This window comes from Pagrus pagrus (assembly GCF_965226575.1).
Source record: "Pagrus pagrus genome assembly, chromosome: 23".
NCBI classification, from domain to species: domain Eukaryota; kingdom Metazoa; phylum Chordata; class Actinopteri; order Spariformes; family Sparidae; genus Pagrus; species Pagrus pagrus.
The window spans coordinates 13,913,879-13,933,467 of NC_140205.1; the positions used below are offsets into that span (position 1 = coordinate 13,913,879).

The 19,589-nt window shown below is 41.0% G+C and overlaps 1 protein-coding gene across 2 annotated transcripts in view; it reads right to left on the reverse strand.

Moving 5' to 3' along the window:
• The window catches only part of ahcyl2b (adenosylhomocysteinase like 2b), a 47,947-nt gene that overhangs the window by 18,426 nt on the left and 9,932 nt on the right, over window positions 1-19,589 (reverse strand). The window contains exons 1-2 of one of the 2 annotated variants that reach the window (XM_084345769.1): window positions 3,387-3,564; window positions 942-1,050 (exon numbers count right to left, since the gene is read on the reverse strand). In XM_084345769.1, coding sequence (XP_084201895.1) covers window positions 942-1,050; window positions 3,387-3,437 — 160 coding nt within the window. In that variant the 5' untranslated portion in view covers window positions 3,438-3,564. Of the gene's footprint in view, window positions 1-941; window positions 1,051-3,386; window positions 3,565-19,589 lie in introns of those variants that run through there. The other variant, XM_084345770.1, reaches the window with a different exon arrangement.

The window sequence follows — 19,589 nt, forward strand, 5'->3', positions numbered from 1 at the left end:
ATCTCTCTGGTGGAAAAGGTGTGTAAAGCTGTATGGAAGCATAATTAAGCAGGTTCTCTTCCAAAAACACTTGTGTTTGTGTGAACGTCTTCGATTGGTTTTGCTGCCTTGTGGAAACTCTTCCTCATTCTGCTTGATCTCCTCAATCAGAACTGAAACACTTAGCTGATTAATCAATTAGTCAATTGTCTAATTAATTGGCACCTATTTTGTTTGATGGGTCCAGCTTAGGAGTGTTGAGAGATATCACGATAATCATGATATGTTCCTTCTGTTCCTCCCTACACTGGTATTTTGAGGGCAACTTATTTACCATTATACTTTACAGTTTTACTCAGACATGACAGGATAGTTACGAAAAAGAGTCAAAATGAGGAGAGGAAAGGAAGTGGCATAACTGATGGAAATCTCCGGAGAGTTGAAAAGTATAATGATATGAAGGAAGACGAGTGTTTTCTCTTCTCTCACAGGCTGCATCACTAATGGATTTTAAAACTCATTCCTCCGTTAAAACCTTAACTAATGACCTCTGTGAGCGCCGAGACACTCGCCTCATAAATTTCATCAAATTCATTTATGGTGGTTGTCTCTCGAACTTTGTCTGTAACCACTACAGTCATGAATGATACTGAGAACTCAGCCATTACTTGCCCTCGTTTCCCCCTATCCAGTCCACCACACCAGCAGCTAATCCTCTAACACAGCCCACTGATTCTCATGAACTGCAGTGTCAGAGTGTGAGAATGAGAGCCAGAGAGACGAGAACTGAAGTGAGCTAAAGAGAAAGGAAAACAGACAACTATTGTTCCAGGTGGAACACTTTCCTCGTCTTCGGTGTTGTAAAAAACGTAATGGAAACATCCACACATCCACCGGCATGTCTGATAAGTAGTGGGTTATTGAGATAGCGCAATCAGGCGAGAGTGTGTTTGTGTGTTTACCTGAGCTGTAGCTGTCTGTGGAGGACTGGGAGATGGAGCGGGACAGGGAGCGCCGGCCGATCTTGGAGGGACGCTTGTTGAACTCCTGTTTCTGGTCAGCAAATTGGATCTGAGAGAGAACAGAAGGGGACAGAGATCAGAACCGTTAGACGACTTCTTTTTGTGGGCACACCAGGCTTTGCAAACACACACAGCTCTTGTACGAGCACACAAACTGTGGTAAAACATTAACTAGAGTTATGATGACATTCAACAGCCACTCATTCAGAGGTATCTTTAAAACTGTATCTTTAATGACTCCAACTCTTTTCCAGGTCATGTTGGGTTTATATCAGGACAGCCAAATAAACAGAATTAAAACTAAATGTTTTAGAGATAAGAAAGAACACACAGAATATAGATTAAAAAAAAGAAGATACAGAGCAAGTACACTACAGTCTAGGAAGGAGACCAGCTTGGAGTTCAGTCTGACTTTTACCAGATAATGGAGACAAAGAGGCTATTATCAACAAGGCCACATGGCTGACACAAGGTTCAACAGTTCATCCTGCTTCTGTGGAATGGAGGTGACACTATAGTCAGGCCACACGCTGACCACACGACTAACGCTTTGTTGATCTTGCCGCTATTACAATAGCTTGATGCATCATAACTCATGTTCTGATCATATTAGAGTATGAGTAGCTGACTTATTACCATCATAAAACTACGCAACGAGGACAGGACATGCTGGTGGGGGTGGTGTGCAGTGAGGCATGAAACGTTGTGTGTATAATTTGCTATTTCAATCTGACAAAAAAATGTTGAAAAACGCCCACAAATCACAGGAAATCTTTCTGTCAAGATTTGCATTGGAAAATTTGACTTTTTTCAATGCCACAGTCCTCTGACGGAGGTGGTTGAAGGCTTCAAAGATTTCATAAAAGCGGCAGAACAAGTCGCATTTCTCATTCATTCTCCTCACCGAAAAGAAAAGACCGACCTTGAGTACTACGCAAGCAAATCCTTTCAGGATTTTTTCTAATCAGAGAGAGAAAAAAACATTTTCAAACTCAGACGCATCCTCTGTGTACGTGTATCCACATCAGATAGCAGGAAGCTGCGTGTGTCTTCAATCACTCATTAATTCTCACAATGTGCGAGACCTTCAGTGTTTGTCACAGGATAGTGGTGCCGTCACATCACAAAGGACATTGCAGTCATCATAACCAGAGCTCTATAAACCATTTTCTCATTTCTGTATCCTGCCTTTTCTCTCAGTTCAGTGATCTCCTGGACATGTCTTGAGTAATTCCTCGTGGCTATTATACACACAGTAGCGTCAACACCTTTCCAAACAGACATGGACATTACAGCTCTCAGAGAACAAGACCATCAACCATATCCCATAGAGACAAGCAATGAAACAATTTCCTGATACTCTAATACAAACTAATGTACCATTTGCTTACTTTTACTGGCTAATGAGCCATTTCAGCTTCATCCGGAGACTTATCTTTTCAACCTCTACAAACCGATCTTCTCAACCTCCAAACACTGATCGAAGCAGTTAAAACTCAAACGGTAAATGTACTTGCATTTAGATAGCATGTTTTTTAGTCTGCCAACTACTCTAAAGGTTTTCCAACACATGCCACATTCATCCATTCAGTATATAGGGGGTTCTATCCAATGTGCTCCACAATATTGCCATGTTAAGCCACTCATACACCATCACACACTGATGGAACAGCCATTGTGAACAATTTTGGGTACAGTTTCTTTTCCAAGAACACTCTGACAAACAATCGGAGGCTGGGATCGAACCATCAACCCTTGCAATTATAGTGGACAACCCGCTTTAGCTCCTGAGCCTCAGCCCAACGACCGTCATCTTTGGAAACTGCTTGGAAAGGGGCAGACACTCAAAAAAAGTTGGCAGGTGATTGGAAGAACCATTCTTCCATCACGGGCGTCAACTTCAACCAGTCATTTGTAAATTAACCATATGATGTAGTAGGGAATCACTACAAGCACAATTTAGTTGGTTAATCAAAAAACATCTTTTCTATCCAGGAAAGCCTTCATTGCCATTCTTTGGTCTTCTTTCCAATGAAGAAATACTCCAGTTCTGATAGATCTGATGCTAGAGCAGTAACTATGCTAACTTCTTTAGTCAACATCATTGTGTTCAAACGAACAGACCCTTCTATCGCCGTCATCACACCTGAACGATGCCTGTAGATGCCAGTAGTTCTTCACAGGATGCTGCTCATTAGGTCCAAACAACTGTGGGTCGGACTCAAGTGCATATTTAGAAGTTGGCAAGAGGGATTCTTGCACGATCTCTGGTGATCTTGCAAATCCAGCTTCCTCGCAAGGTAAAAGCTCATCATCACCTTCCTACAAACCGCTGTAAAACCATCCCAATCCATACTCTCCTTCCATTCTGCCCTATAGTCTTACCTTTTTCACACAGGGCTCACTGCTTTCCTCATTCTTTTTCTTCTTCAGCATTGCTGCATGTGTGTGGGGTGTGTGTGAGATGAAGTTGCAAGTTATGTCTGATTCGTGGCCTTGTGCATTGAGAAGACCTCGTCTTTCAAGGTCCGATCACTTCACGGGCTACCTCTTCTCCCTCTGCCTCTTTTTAGCCTCCGCTTTCCTGCAATCCAGCCAAAACTGGTCCAGCCCTGTGCCGGCAAACACAATGCGATGAATTGTTTCCCTTTCCTTTCATTTTTTCCCTCCCTCTCTCCCTCTCTCCTACCTCTGTATTCTTGTTTAATTGTTGATTGTTCAAGAGATTGGGTTCCCTGAAATCGCTGGTATCAAAACCAAAGCTAAACTTTGCCCCTGCTGACACAAGATAGTTATGATCTGTATTACAGGGACTGTGTTAAACAAGTGATGGAAAACTAATGAACAATACATTTATTGCTCAAAATCTAGGGCGGGACTCTATGGAATTGACAGAAATTACTTTGAATCCAAAAGCTTCCCGGTCCTTGCCAATGGTAAAAACCTAACACACAAAAACACAAATTAATTAAGCAAGAAGGGAGTGGTAAAAATATAAAAAATAGTAGTTGCTGAGATGTTATTATCAAAGCCGCAAAAGTCAACCACAAGCTGGCAATAGAAAAAACAGGTGGTCACCAAGTCTTAAGCCCCTGATGCACCAGGCCTAACTTAAAGTCGTACATCTATTTCAGTCTGGACAAGTGCTAGACTGTCAGATCAACCAACATTTCCATACCTGGAGCCATGCTGCTAGAATTTCTGTAAAATAAAATCTAAAATGGCTGCATCATATCACACATATTCAACAGCATACATGTTATGAGGAATAACTCGATGCACCTTGGGAAGGCAGTTTTCATACTGATAAAAGACAAAACTACTTATGTGCATCATTAAGTTGGGCAGCTGATGGTGCTAATGACCCTTGACCCTATTACCAGCTATAATAGGGCTATTGGTCTCTTCAGGTTTATCGGATGGAGTTTAGATGAGGAGCTTTAGAAGCTCAGAGTTGCAGTGAAGGATTGAGGGTCATTTTGGGAGCTCAGGAGGAGGGGATACAGGGGCTTATGACATGTTTTTTGGGACAAGATTACCACACGTTAGCTCAGGGCTCAGAACAGCGGGTTCTGCCAGAGAAAATGACACAGTGGTTTGTTGTGTTGCTGCGCAAAATGAGAGCTAAAGACAGAAGGGTAACCCAATTCTTTTTCACCTTTTTGGCCACATTGTGACGTCCAGGATTATTAATATGACACATTATAGCATACACGAACAAGGTAAGAACAAATTCGGAGGTGCAGACTGAGATGAGTCTCTGTATTTATAAATGTGTGTGGTATTATGAGCAGCTACATGCTGGTATTAAAACAAAAAAAGAAAACTACTAATCAAAGCTTGATGACCTGAGCTAACACTACTAACATGACTTTATTAACCTGACATGACAGAGCCTCACATAGAGACTCATTATGCCTTATGTAAGGGAGGCACTGAGGACAACTAATGGGGATGGCAACACTGCTGCTCTTGCTCTAGTACATTAGCGTGCCACCTAAGAAGAGGTCTACATGACTCAGCATCATGTAAAAAGCTTTTTTTCCAAAACACTGGTTGCTATTTTGGAAAAATCATTATGCGGAGTGCATTAAAACAAAATTTAGAGAGCAGCAAGAGGCAGAAACGTCATTATGTCAACCAAAAACCCCCTAATATTTAACCAGGTTTGATTTGATTTTCTTTCATTTCCTATTTCAAATTGAAACCTCAAGGCAAATACTCCAAGAGACAGTAATATATATATAATGAATATATTGAGCTGAACAAAGAATAATCTTTTTTTTTTGGTCATATCAACTGCAGGGTTTTCTTTTTAACTTCTGTGACATTAACGATCTTCCGCCTTCCCTTCATCTCATCTAACCTCGCCGAGCACTCCTTTACATTATGGATGGTGACTGATTGGGAGGCTAATGACATGTGAATAATGAATGTTAACTCAATACTGGGACCCATGGGCGCTCATCCAAGACTGCCACCTTCTAGCTCAGCTTTGTTTGTATGTGTGTGCATTGAACAATTTAACTGGATTGGAGCGGACAAAGAGGTTGAGCTGCTAAACTTGTAATGGTGAAAACACCAACATTGGCTATCGTCCACTTACCACATACAGAGTAAAGGGGCTGTGTGTTACTGGGAGGGAGGCCACATTTATCAGGCAGTCACACTTAGGTGGACTGTGTCTGTTACCAGGACTTGGTCAGCACATTCACACTTGATTTTGATGCTAGAAGTACTGTACAGATGCATGTGCAGAGATGATGGCTCCTAATGTTGCTTTACAACTTTGAGAAGCTGGTTTCAATCATGGGACCCTTCTGCTAAAAACACAAATAAGAAACTACCCAATGTTGCATTTAATTTTCCTGCGTTTGCACTCAAAAAAAAACAAAAAAAAAACACACAACCACACAGGCTTGACAGACTTCCTCCTCAGATTAAGACACCTCAAATAAATGTATCCTGGGCGGAAATATTCCACATCGTGAGGTTCCTCACGAAAAACTTCCCACATGTTAAGCACCCGGCCAGGAAAGCAGCTAAGCGGCCTAAAATTCAAACTTAAAAGGAAGCATGCTTTCATGCCTACAGTTAAGAGACAAGACTGATGTCATTCAGCTAAAAATAAGATGTTTTTGCCCTCAATTCAAGCAATGTGCTTATTAATTTAAAGAAAGAGTAATGATGCTACCAAGCTAAAGGAGAAATATAAAAAGGGACTTTTCAGCTGTGTGTCATCTGGGGTAGAGAAGGAGGCCCAAGCTTAACCCCAAATAACTTGTATCCTCTTAACTCCAAGTGGAAGCCCTGAAGCGATGCACAGCACCCATGTAAGAGCAAATGCATATTTGACCTCAGAGATGACACATACACACAAGCTTTGTGTTCACAGTGATACTCTAAATACCACCATAAATAGCAGAAAATCTAAATCCTATCCGCTGCCATAGTTAGGATTGGACTCTTGCGCCCCCCAGAAGGTCATGGTTTGTTCCAACTTTGTGGTAAACAGTAATTTTTCAGGACAGGGCAGAGAGGATCTCTGGCTGAACACAGTCAACAAGCTAGCTGAACGCCAGGGGATCTGTGGCACAGGGCAGGGAGAACGTCTGGGCCGGCCCGGTGAAACAACAGAAACCCCCTCTGGGCGAGAAACAGGGAAAACAAACAGGCACAGATGTACTGCAGCAGCAAAAGTGATGAGATGTGATACTGTATGGTTTCCCCCACAGCCAAATCAGCTGAAATTGATACATCTGAAACTGATATTGTTACATTAAAACCTCAAGACTTTTAGCGAACTTAGCAGTAACATATTTAAGCACTCCATAAACATTTCTATAATGTAGTTGTACTCTTATATTCAGTTTATCATCAGCAATTGTAACTTCTCTTCGGAAGACATGTATTACATTACAACTTTATTTTTACTATTAGGGCTGCAACTAATCATTATTTTGATTATCCAATAACCTGTTAATTATTTTCACAATTAATCAGTTAACAGTTATGTCTATAAAATGTCACAATATATTTCGAAAAATGCTCATCAAAATTTCCCTAAGCGCAAAGTGACGTCTTCATTTTTTCAAACCGACAGCCCGAAACGGGAAGACTCCCAATTTACAATCATAAATCGCCGAATCATTGCAGCTGTATTTACTATGTAGCCATTCACTATTCATTCTCCATTTATGAGCTCTGACATGAGTTAAATTTACACAACACAATATCTGCTTACAACTACAGTACAGTGTGTTTAATGATCAGTTATATACTGCTTGTAAATGCTATATAAAATAAAAACGGAAAACATTTAGCCAACAGCATATATATATATTGTACACTACGATAACTGTAACAGTAGCCAGTATTCTGTTGTCCTGAGCACCACCACCACAATACTCAGCATTACCTTGGTGTTCTTGGATTCTCTGCTCTTCTCCATAGTCTTGAGACCCACAACGTTACACTGTCCTCTTTATTTTTAAGTCAAAACTGAATCCCAACCACCGATTGAAAGGCTTCAGAGACAAACATATGACAGACAACCGAAGACACCGCAGAGAGAACAAAATATTAACTACAGACGCTGTAGCAAAAACAATGCAAGGAGGCTGGATTTAGTTACAGGTAGTGCTGTGTTTGTGTATGAAACTTGAATCTCGTGTGGCAAAGAGGTGGCACCTAGCCTGTTGTAAGACTATTACCTCAGATCTACCTTAAAAAAACAGCAGGGTGCTAAATGCCAAGGTGAGAAATCAACAACAAAAACAGCTGAAAGACAACTTCAGGTAAAAATGTAAATCACCCGTCTCCTTTCGAAGCCACAAAGCAGAATGAAAATGTGAATTTGTTCCAATCAAACAAAAACTTAATTATTTCCTGCACAAGAACAATGCACATATTAAGCACAGCATGCTGAGCTCCTTCTGCATTGCAGCTGCACACAATAAGCCTTTGGCACGACTTCAAGAGGAGAAAGATTTCGTCCCCCAAAAATTAATGTTTAGCTAAAATGTTTCCAAGTCTTTGCAAGCATGATGAAATCCAGAGGAAGATTAGTTTGATGTTTAGCCAAACATCAGCAGTGAATGACTCCTTATATACGTCTTGAAATAGTCAAACAGTACTCTGATGTTACGACTTTAAGTTAAAGACCGCGGCTGCTGCAGTCTGACGTCTGTGGTGATGTCACTGACTGATGAGCCAACAGGGAAGTTCGCGCCAACAAGACGCATTTGTAAATAAATGCTTACGGGCCTGACGTCAGACGTACATTCTTTGGCTTGTGTTTAACCAGGTTGAGTTAGCATGTCTGTTCTCTTCTCAGAATTATCTCCCACAAACCCATAACGTCGTACAAAAAAACACCTGTGAAGTGCAAGTAACAGTTTAATGCTGAACAATGAGCAGTCCTGTTGAGGGTAGGGTTGAAGACAGGTCCCTTTTCTTTTACCTATTAGCTAATGGAACACAGCAGGTATTGAGGGTGAAAATCTGGATTTAATTGGATTTTAGAGTGAGATACTTGGATGTACATGTGGTTTTGGCTTTTTCAAATACTTAACATGTATTTCATAGCATGACGGTTGAAACGGTTATGATAATCCATTGCTCATTTAAGCCATTTTTAAACCAAAACACCAATAATCACCTTATTGCTGTGCCTCAAGTTAAATCATTTCCTGTGAGAGAAAACTTGATATCTCTTGACGTGGACTGTTGGTCGGGCAAAACAAGCTATTTGGAAACGTTGCCTTGGACTCAGGGTCAACACTCAGCGCCATATAGGATAATTAATAATCAGAGAGTGGGTTACTAATTAATGTGCATTAGCCATTGTTCTATTCTTTCTTTGTTTCCCTCCAAAGCTGGTTGTTTTGCAGCAAGAGGAAAGACTCATATCAGCCAAATATTTTACAAATAAAGAAGGCTTCATCATGATGCTGACATTTCTTGTGACTCTACACCATGCGTGTGAATGGTGTGTGTACTCAGCTGTAAGTAAGGGGATACAAGCCGGTATGTGATGCTGAAGACATACAGCAATGTCTTCACAGCTGTTTTGTCTGCAGGGTTTCCAAAGTTTCTGCAGAGGGGCTGAACATGTTGGGTTTCTACTACCCCTTTCATTCTGGACTAAAAACCAATGAACACTCACAGGTTTGACATTATGTTATGGCGCCGCCCTCTGCTAGCATTCCTCACTGGACCGCTCGCTGCACCGCTAATTGAGCTGACTAGCTAATGGCATTAGCATTAAATTTGCTATTAAAAAAAAAAGACAAACGCATGTGAATCCACAGAAATAAATAATGTGTTCAAGTCGCTGTACATGGGCTTTTCCTTTGCTTACACAGCTTGCTTTCCCCCCCCCCCCCCCCCCAAGTCATTCCAGACCAGAAGAGGTTCATCTTCTGGATGTTTCCACACCTGTGTCGGAAGGAACCCAATCCTAATCAAACACAATGGGGTCATGGGCTGAAGCAGAGACCCCTGCAGCAACCCAACGCTGGGCCTCTTGAGCCGTCAGTCGGGTCTGAGGCCCCTTCTCAAAGCTCCGCACGGGGAACCGTACAACAACATGAACACCACATATGGTTGCCAAATCTATGTTACTTACGCTGTATATCAAACTATGTTGATTTCAATCACATGTTTCTTTGTTTAATGACCAATATGTCACCAATTACAAATTAATTTACCTCATAAAGCTGCATGTAAATTGGATCAACTTATCAGCCTCTCCAAAATTAAACCTTCATCATTAACATCTATCACCTACACCCTTGAGGCGGACAGTATGAATCACTCAGAGGTTGCTGCTGACTAACTCTTGTGAAGCATTAATGTACTGGAAAGAAAACTGAAATTTGATGATGTTCATTGAGGCATCATCTGCTGCGATCCATGCAGACTAAAAACTGTTTTTACACTGTGTTCATCTCCCCAAAATTTTAACCATCACCTTGAACCAGTCAAAAGGTCATGTGCCTCGTTATGTTTTCCTGCATGTTTCCTCCGAGTTTCATATATCTGATTCATTTCTTTGTTTACATGGTGCCCTGTACTCATTACTCTTCATTTCTAAGCTTGAGGCTAAAGTTGTGTGCTTCTGCATGACTATACAAGCAGGGGCTAACAGAACAGTGATCCCTTCCTGTGTCACAGGAGATGCATTTGTCAGCTCTTCCATCTGGTGCCAAATGTCATTAGATAAACAGATATTTGTATTCAGTGTCACGCTTATAGCTTTGCAAATTGTGGAAGATTGTCTCAGGTGAAGTGAGGACAACAGAGGAGTCACTGAGGCAGACTGTCAGTATAATGAGGATAGAAAAACACCCCAGCAACTGTCTCTCATCATTTAATCATATTTATAAACTGCCCCCTCAATTTCTGCCACCTCAAGGCAGCGTCTCAAACTGAAGAACATCCATAATTGCGGCCCTGAAGACACAAAACGCTGACCAAAGACAGATGAGTACTGTTTCTAGCCCTCCACCTCAAAGAGCCATTGTCTGCAGAGACAAAACTGAATGCGAGAAACCCTGCGTTTGTCTTTGTGTCAGAGATACCGAGACCCCATGTGCAGTGAAATGGAGCCTCGTCTGACTGACATCTGATTGTGTGTACGTCATTCGCTGATAGCGAGAACGCTGACAACAGCTGTGGTTTCTAATGTATCCCACTGTGGGAGGGAAGCCTTTTTCTATTGAACTCAATATGAGCAGACAGGGAAAAATAGCACATTGGGTTTTTTCCACTTCTATACAAGCTTTCAAGGTGAAGGATACTGGATTTTTGGTGCTGATGCCAAAAATGATATCAGAAAAAAAAATCATAAATCATCCAAGTATTTAATTCTGTCCTATGTTCTGTATAAAATCAAATTGGCACATGTTGGACAACATATACGTCAAAACCAATACATTTATGATAGGCCAATATTGGCCAACTGATAAATCAGTTAGACTCCAAGAGCCAAATTAATCATAGCACAAACAACTTTTAAAAGCTGTCATCTTTCTGGTTCATACAGGAGTAAAATTCAAGTGAAATTAAAGCCACTTAAGCACCAATTTCCAGACCCTTGAAGCCTTCTACGCCACATCTAAAGCATTAGTTGTGGTAAATCAAATGTCAATAAAGATCGCCTCTTTGTCGTAGTTCTGTTGTTGATGGAACACTAGTTAAGTGCTAACAGCCCATCACTTGGTGAGGCAAACTAGGCCGGGCCAGCAGAGACCTGTGCCAAGGCCCTTTGAGAGGAAGCCCAAAGGGAGAAGAGGGAAGGAAGTGCACTCCATCAGGACCAGTGGGAAGCTGGCTGTTTATACCTCCTCACCGCTGCTCCCCCCTAGGGGGAACCCGGCCTCCATGGCTGCCAACGCAACCTGAGCTCCAGCCAAAGAATGTGCACTGAATGGGGTGTATGTGCCAGGAGTGGGCATTAAAAGCAAGTCATTTATCATTCTGGGTTGTGTATTTTCTGCATTGTTATTATTTATCTTGACAGAAATCTGGACCTGATGTTTCAGCAAGTTGAACCTTGTGACCACAGAGCAGATGGTAGCAGAGAAAAGACAATGTATTTCAAGTAAGAAATGGTGTAAGAAGGTATTTTGCATTCTTAAGTTAACTTGTACTTTGTATTTATTTCATAGTGGACAACATTTTTGGCATTACATGAACATTTAAATACCCTTTAGTCATACAAAAGCACAGAATTTTAGGATTTTTGTTGAATTAGATTAATAAAGTGTGCAGAAAAAGATACACAGGCCATTTATCAGGAAACACTGAGGTGCGTTGAACCAAAACCGGAAACACAACGTACCAGTGACCCATTTCACTGTTAACTGAAAACAAGAACAGCTACTACTGTATTTTAAGTGTTGTGTCAACACCTGCTCTGTTCTGGGAAGCTAGCACCGGCCAGGAAATCTCATATTACCACACAGACACACAGTCTGTATCCGTGATGGAGGGACGATTGTGTGATATGCTTTCCATCCAGAAGCGAAGCCTGGTAGTTAGACTGTGTAATTTGTGGAGAACTCTTCAGGTCATTAGGGTTTTTCATAGACAGCATGACCACTAATAGATGACAGCTGTCAAAGTTGCTTGTGAACAAACTCTGCAGCCACAGCCAACATTGGTTTTAATGCTCCATGTTTTTTTCCTCCCCACAGTGCCTGGATGCTGGGTATCAGGCCACGTGTCCATGTGATGATAGCAGTATAAAAGACGATGACTGTACAAAGTTTAAAAGGAGAAAACACAGGCAGAGAAGATCAGACAAGCTAAGTGCAAGGATGAGAACTCTCAAATCAAAGTGCCAATGGGCTTTTAATAGCTTTATGTTTGGATGTCGTCTGCCAAAAAGGCCTGGAAAAGTGAGTGATGGTCTTAAAAGAAAGAGGGACTGCAGGGTGAGGCGAGGAGAAACATGTCCGGCTAACGGCTTAGCGCTATAAACAAAATGTCTGCAAATATCCTCAAAGCTAAATCCTAAAAGTGCTTCTGCCAGACTGTGCCAAATCTGGAACAAAAACACAGGCCGACATCTCAAAATCCTCTGAAAGAGACTAAAAGAAAGTAAAAAACTAAATGATCATGCACATGAAAGACTATAAAATCAGGTTAGACCATCGTTAGCACTGGTTTGTTTTTGAGATTTGGGGCCATTTTGCTTCGTTAACATGTCTTCTTTTAGACAAGTGGAAGGAAAATGTTCAAAATACAGATTTAGGTATTTATTTTAGCTGATATTTCTGTACAGGCATATGAAATTACATAATACCACTTTTGCACAATTAAACAAGCTTTCATAGAACTTTTAATAGAAAAGAATAATTGCCTTAAAAGATGCAATATGTAAGAATTTTAGTTAAAAACAGAATTTGAAGAAATAACACTTTGGACGTTTTTACATCTATATCTAATGTTGAACAGATATCTACTGAAGTTACCAGGCGACCCAGCTGGCCAGGCCCCGCTCAGTCCAAAGCACCATCACTTCCCAAGTGCCCCAAGCTCAGACTCCAGACTGTAACTGCACGGCTAACTCAGCTAACTAGCTAATGACAGCAATAGTTACATTTCTTACAATTCTTACATATTGCACATTTAATGCAAGTACTTAACTGCAAAAGTTTCATGGTGATGTCTCTTTTTGTAGCATCTTATTTTTTTGTCTAAAAATGTATTGCATTTTACGATGCATATTTCTAAAGGCTGATTTCTCAAAATCAGATTTGCCTCATGCTCTGAGCCACAAATCTCCATCACCGTATCACTTACAGAAACCAAACTTTCCAGTTTTATTCCCATCTTTCTCCTGAAGGTTTTTACAAAAAGGGCTGTTTATGTATCATTCATAGCCTGATTTTATCAGATTTTGTTCATAAAAATGTGGCGAAAATTATTTATGGCTATTTATGACTGTTTACAGTATTTTCTTATCAATGGAATGATAGAGAGATAAAAAAATCCTTTCAAGGGACTTATTTCAAGGAAACTCAAGGGGACAGACATGAAATGTCCTGACTTCTAGTCCCTAGTATGGCTCAAGCTCCAAAAACGCTGGAATCTATATTTCCCATAATGCAACTCACAAGTGTCTTTCTTTCATCCATTCAAAACCTATTACAAAAACATGGCATATGTTTTTTTAAATGAATGATCAATATATTGTGTTGATTTGAGACTCATTTTCACACCTACAGGCACGCACTAACACACACAGGCTTGTTGGCAGTCATAATGTGTCTCCGTCCAACTCAGTCCATCAAATTACTCCTGGGGCACAAATAAACACCAGCTGTGTGTTCTATTATCAGCGGGCTGGTACAAAGAATCCACTGGAAGTAAAGAGCAGTCACACACCTTGATGAAGAAATATATTCCTGTGACGTCTCTCTTGTTATTCGTGCAGCCTTGGCTCTTAAAGTCTTTTTGTTTGGCTGTCTTTTAGGCCTACATGAGAGGCAACCGGACACAGCAGCGGATGTCTTGTTTTCCAGCTCTCCCACGCACAGCGCCCAGCAGAGGACACGCACTTGTTTGTGCTTTCTTCTCCCTTCATTTTTATTCACTTTCACTCTTTTTCCTCATCCTTTCATACTGCAAAACAACCCTCTTCCTTATACAACTTGACAAACCGTAGAGTAGACCATGGTTTATTATGTGTGTGGTTATAGGAAGCCCTTGGATGGCACATCAAAGACTGGTGCACATGTTTCTCTATGCTTTCATCTGCTATTCTTGGGTTACTATTGTGTTTGTGTACAAGAAAAACAAAAATAGAGTGTAGCAGACAGACAGAGAGGTGCCCGTGTTTTTCTCCTGTCTTTTTCTCTGCATCTTTCTACCACCGCTCACACACAAACAAACAGTCTCGTCCCTTTCACAACTTTTCCTGCATCCCTAATTGAAGCTAGATCAAACACAATCCTGGCTAGCCGGGGATACAGTGCCCTCGGATTCAACTCGCACGGCATCTGTGTCTGAGGAGGGAAAAAGTACCGTCTGTGCCGTATAGTGATAGTTTTCTTTATATCCTTCATTCTTGTTTGATTGCCATCTTTTACAGCAGGGTCAAAATAGAGGTCAGCCTCCAGGCGTTTATGTTACACCTTCACAATCATGTCATCTAGAGGACATTGTTATCTGGCGCAGCTCGCCATGACGGAGCTGACAGGCTTCCTGGTCTTGAGAGAGCACGCTGCTGTTGATTGGCACATTGGCTGACAATCGTTGTTGCCATTACTGTCGAGTGTGGAAGAGGCTGTCACACTGCAGGCCGCGCAGCCCCTGGACGACTGCTGGCTTCAGTTGGATACAAGAGCAGCATTTTGATAACTTGTTTGTGTTGCATAATGTGTTACCAAAGAAGCAGTGGGGATTAAGCAGTGTTCGCTTCCATAATACCAGTCATATTCATGACACAGGCATGCATTATAAACGGAATTTAATAAAGAATTAATGCTTTTATTATTTCACTGTTCATTTTAGATACTATTTTTATCTCCTGTTCATATCTGTGTTGAGAGCTGAGCAGTGCTTTATAGTTTTGAATAAAATGCTTTAGACTGTTATAGTCATCATGATGTTGGTTACATGAAAATGCATAAATTCAGTGTCTTCTTTGTTATTTTACAGCAGGGTTACATTACTATAATTAGGGCTGCACAATTAATAGAAATATTATTAAAATTGATATGGCCATGTGCAATTTTTTGATAAAAAGGCAAAATGTGTGAGAACACAGCATAATGAAGTACAGTAGTGCAAATCTTGAAAAGAAAACGTGTTTTTGCTACAAACTCCAACAAATGTCACATCATCATAATGTTAATAGTTTTCTCACTGAAAATGAAAACTGAAAATCATCATAACCCTTTTTTTTTTAATCATATTGTGCAGCCCTTATTTAACGGCTGTCAACAGTTTTCAGCACAGTCCATTAAATCAAACTGCCCTGCACGGGGCCAACATGCGTGATTAACAGTCTACCTTTTGTCTGAGTCATCACCAAATTCGTACATCACCGGCCTTTTCTGAATCACAGGTCTAGTTACTGCCTAACACATGACATACACATGTTGCAGTAGAGTCACCTTGGCTTTCGTGACGAACTGATCTGTCACATTGAAATTAGACACAACAGCAGCAAGATAAACTCTCTTCTTGCTCTGACACAGCTTTGAGAAAGAGTGCAGCAAGTAACTCATGACAAATATGGTGACCAGATTCAAAATAATAATCTGCATTGGGAAAAATAATACGTACAAGTTTCCACTGGAAAAACAAAGCTGCTTTATATCGATCTGGGTGGCAAAAACTGCTCCTGCAAAAAGCCAGAGGCAGAGAACCATGCCCTCAAGTCAAACCACATGAAACATCAGACACTTTGCTGGACAGGCACAAAAACAGGCTACAGCTCTTGCAGAGAGGCCTGGCTCTTAGTGAAACGGCTGTGTAGTTGTAAAGCTCTGGCAGCCAGGCAAACGAAGGGATGGGCTAGCAAGTAAAACCAGAGAGGTGGTCGAACACAGAAAATAAACATAAGGCTGGTCAGTGTGTGCCTCTGTAGTTCAGACAGGATGTGTGAGCCAGCTGTGACCATCTTAACATGCCAAGGGGTCAACATGGCGGTGAATCCCACTGCTGGACTACACACGCATGCAGTTATCCTTAGGACAAATTGCTTTATGCATCATGTGAGATACAACAGGCTGCTGGAAAGTCTGTGTTTGAGAAATCCTACTATGCACATAGCAAATCCTGACAGGGAGGTCGGCTGCTCCAATCATGGCTCAATTACCCTCCTATCATCCAACAGTAGCCAATAGAAAAAAAGAGAAGGAGTGAGGAAGCAGCTAGCGGGAGGTGGTGTGTGCGTATCAGAGCACAGCATGTTGCCCCAAGGGCGGTTGTGATGTAAGAATGGGCCCTGCTGATTTATATACACAGACAAGTGCTCAGACTGTAAATAATGGCACACATACACGCACACACATTGTCACGAGAATGTGTTCACACACACACACACACACTCATTACCATGCATACACTTGGCAGTTACTGAGCCCACACGCAATTACCAGTGGCCTAACACGTGCCCACACAAACACCACATGTACATATCGCCAGAGGCTCCGTGCCAACACAGGCCTTCACTACGCTCAGCGAAGCCATGTCACCAGCAGCACCAAAAGAAGTCCTCCACTGCTCGTTCACTCTGCACCTACATACAACGTCAGCATTTAACACAGTGAGAGAAGACTGATACATTAAACAGGTGAATGGTTAACAGGCACAACTACCTGCTGCTGGACAAACTGGTTGAAACATGTTCAACAAATGTTCAACAGTGAAAATTTCAATTATCCTGGAAAAAGAGGTTAACATTTTTGATATGCAAGAATGTTTGTAGCTTTGCATCTGTGACACACTGTGTGCTTGTTCCGATTCTTTTACTAAAAGATTAAACACGACAATCAACTTTAGCCTTTATTGTTTTTTTGATAACCAACAACACAGAAAGCTATTTATATTGGGACAATTAACAAACGACTTCAGGCAACTGCCTGACAGGGAAAGAAAGTGAAAAACATTCATGTTGAATCATTCATAAACCAAAGTAACCAATGTAAAGATACAGAATCAGAGTTAAGTGTCTATACAAAATTTCATTGCAAACAATCCGGTAGTTGTTGAGATATTGTCACTCGTACAGCGAATATGTTTAACTTTACACCAAAGACTTTTTTCTGGTGTGAGCTGTAAATGAGAATCATAACTTGAAGCTAAAAACTGGGATTTCCAACTAATCTCCCTTCATTTGGATGATTCGAACCGACTCCTGTAGCCCTTAATAATGCCACTGATGCTATTAAACAATGGAAAGTATGCAGGGTCATCTACACCGAACACTGCCCACTAGAACAATCCTTGTCCTTCTGATACGGTCTGATAGTCACTGTAAAAGCCAGGGACACTGATACTAGAGGAGAACTGGCAATGAATGATGGGGCTTAGTGACAGATTAAACCATACCTGCTTCTTAGCAGAGAGGGGGAGAGAACAGCCAACACACTCAGGGCTTTCTGACTTTTTTTCCCCTTCTCGTTCACATGCCTTTCCCTTCTTATCTGCCACTGAATGGAGGAAGAGTGCCAAGACTGCAGGCTTCACATGTCATTCAAGGACAACTTAAAGCTTTCAATTAGTTTTTATAATTTACTTGAGGGTTCTCTATGGCTAGGTCAGCTACAGTTAGTGGTTTGCCCCTAAATTGCAAATTAAAATTCATACGAATTATCATATCACCCTCGACTAAACTAACTTTAGTGTTTCTCTCCCTCTCATGACAAGTACACGCACAAAAACAAGCACACTTTGGTTGTGTAACAGGGTCTTGCCGCCCATGTAGACCTAACTAGGGCACAGTTTGGAGCCAGAAGGCTTATACATCACATCTAATAATGGTGGTCAAATGACCTCCATTCACGTTGACAGCAGAGTGATCAGGATTATTATTGATTGAATCGTTTAAAAATCTATCGTTTCCACTACATACTTCTGTCAAACAGCAATGGATCAACAATACATGGCTTTTACACAAATTAAACAGCAAGCTGTATCTACTGTATACATCCATACTCATTTATTTACCAATGCAATCAATCATCTCCATCAGCACACGCTTTGCATCATATTTTGCAACCACTCCAGCTCTGAGGAGTCAATAAATCCTTTCACTGGATTGAAAAACAAATGTAATATCAGACAATTACACTAAAAAAACCCATTAATCCTTTCGTAAGCAAAACTAAAGGCCCCCAAGTCTCGAAAATCAGTGGTCCATATCCAGAATCGCATGTTTGTATTTTTTCTTCCCTCCTCTTGAATTGCCAAGAATAGCACTCTCCCTCTGTGGGGACGGTATAATTACATCAAAGGCACACAGACGGGGGGTGCTGCTGGTCCATTTCTGAATAAACCCATTATGGGGTCAATGATCTATGTTTAATTAGGAGTGTGAGGCAATTCTTCATTAGTTATTAGGATGGATTTGGATTTTGTTTTTAAATCCTCTTGACAAAAGCTCTTGATCACTGAATGCGGGCAAAACAATAAGCAATGTGCAATGTGAGAAAATGCATTGTTTAAAGCTGCTCTTGGCAATACTTTTATATTAAGATCAAATGTGTGGAATGAGACCGGTGTCTCTCAGAGTGATGAACCCATAGATAACTTCCTCCACTGAACATTTTAGCTTCTTTCAGCTCATTGTTTTATTTCCCACAATGTTTAGGGTCACTGTACAGGCTTTGATTAGCAGCTTTAGCTCTGCTCAACACACTGCTGAAACACAGGTTAGGGTCAAAACTAACGGGTGAAAATGATCGAGCATCTAGCTGCTAAAAAGAGACAAATATTATTCTCATTATTCGGTGGAGAGACAAAGAAAGAGCTAAACGGAGAGTAAAAACCGGATTTGGATTCATCAGGTGGCCAAAATCACGACTTCAAAAGAATGACAACATCACTTCGCATTTGCTGGATGTGTACTTAAACAGGCTTTGAACACACCACTGACATGTTATCACCATATATTTGCTTATCTACAACAACTGTTTAAGGTTTTTGTGGCTGTTGAACTGCGGCTTACTTTGCAAACATTTAAAGGTTTGTTGGAAGAAAGGCTGATCTTATCCTTCTATCTGACTTGTGATAACAAAACAATAGCATGTGGTGCATTTAGCAAACTCTTCCTTGAAGAAGTAGTTGTTCCCACAAAACTCGTGTGACTGGTTAGCAATAGCATTGTTTCATGATGTATGTATGCATTGCAAATGTACCCTACCCTATGTAACCTACGGATTAGGGATACACCCTTCATTGGCCTGGCTGATTATCTGGGCTGATATGCAGCATTTTTCTGATTAATGCTGTTGTCTATTTCTCTAACAGATTGCTGATTAAAATAACACATTTTCAAAATTTGGGCTACTTTGGCTCGGATGCATTATCCTCTCACAATGTCCCCCCAGAACAGTATCTGATTGG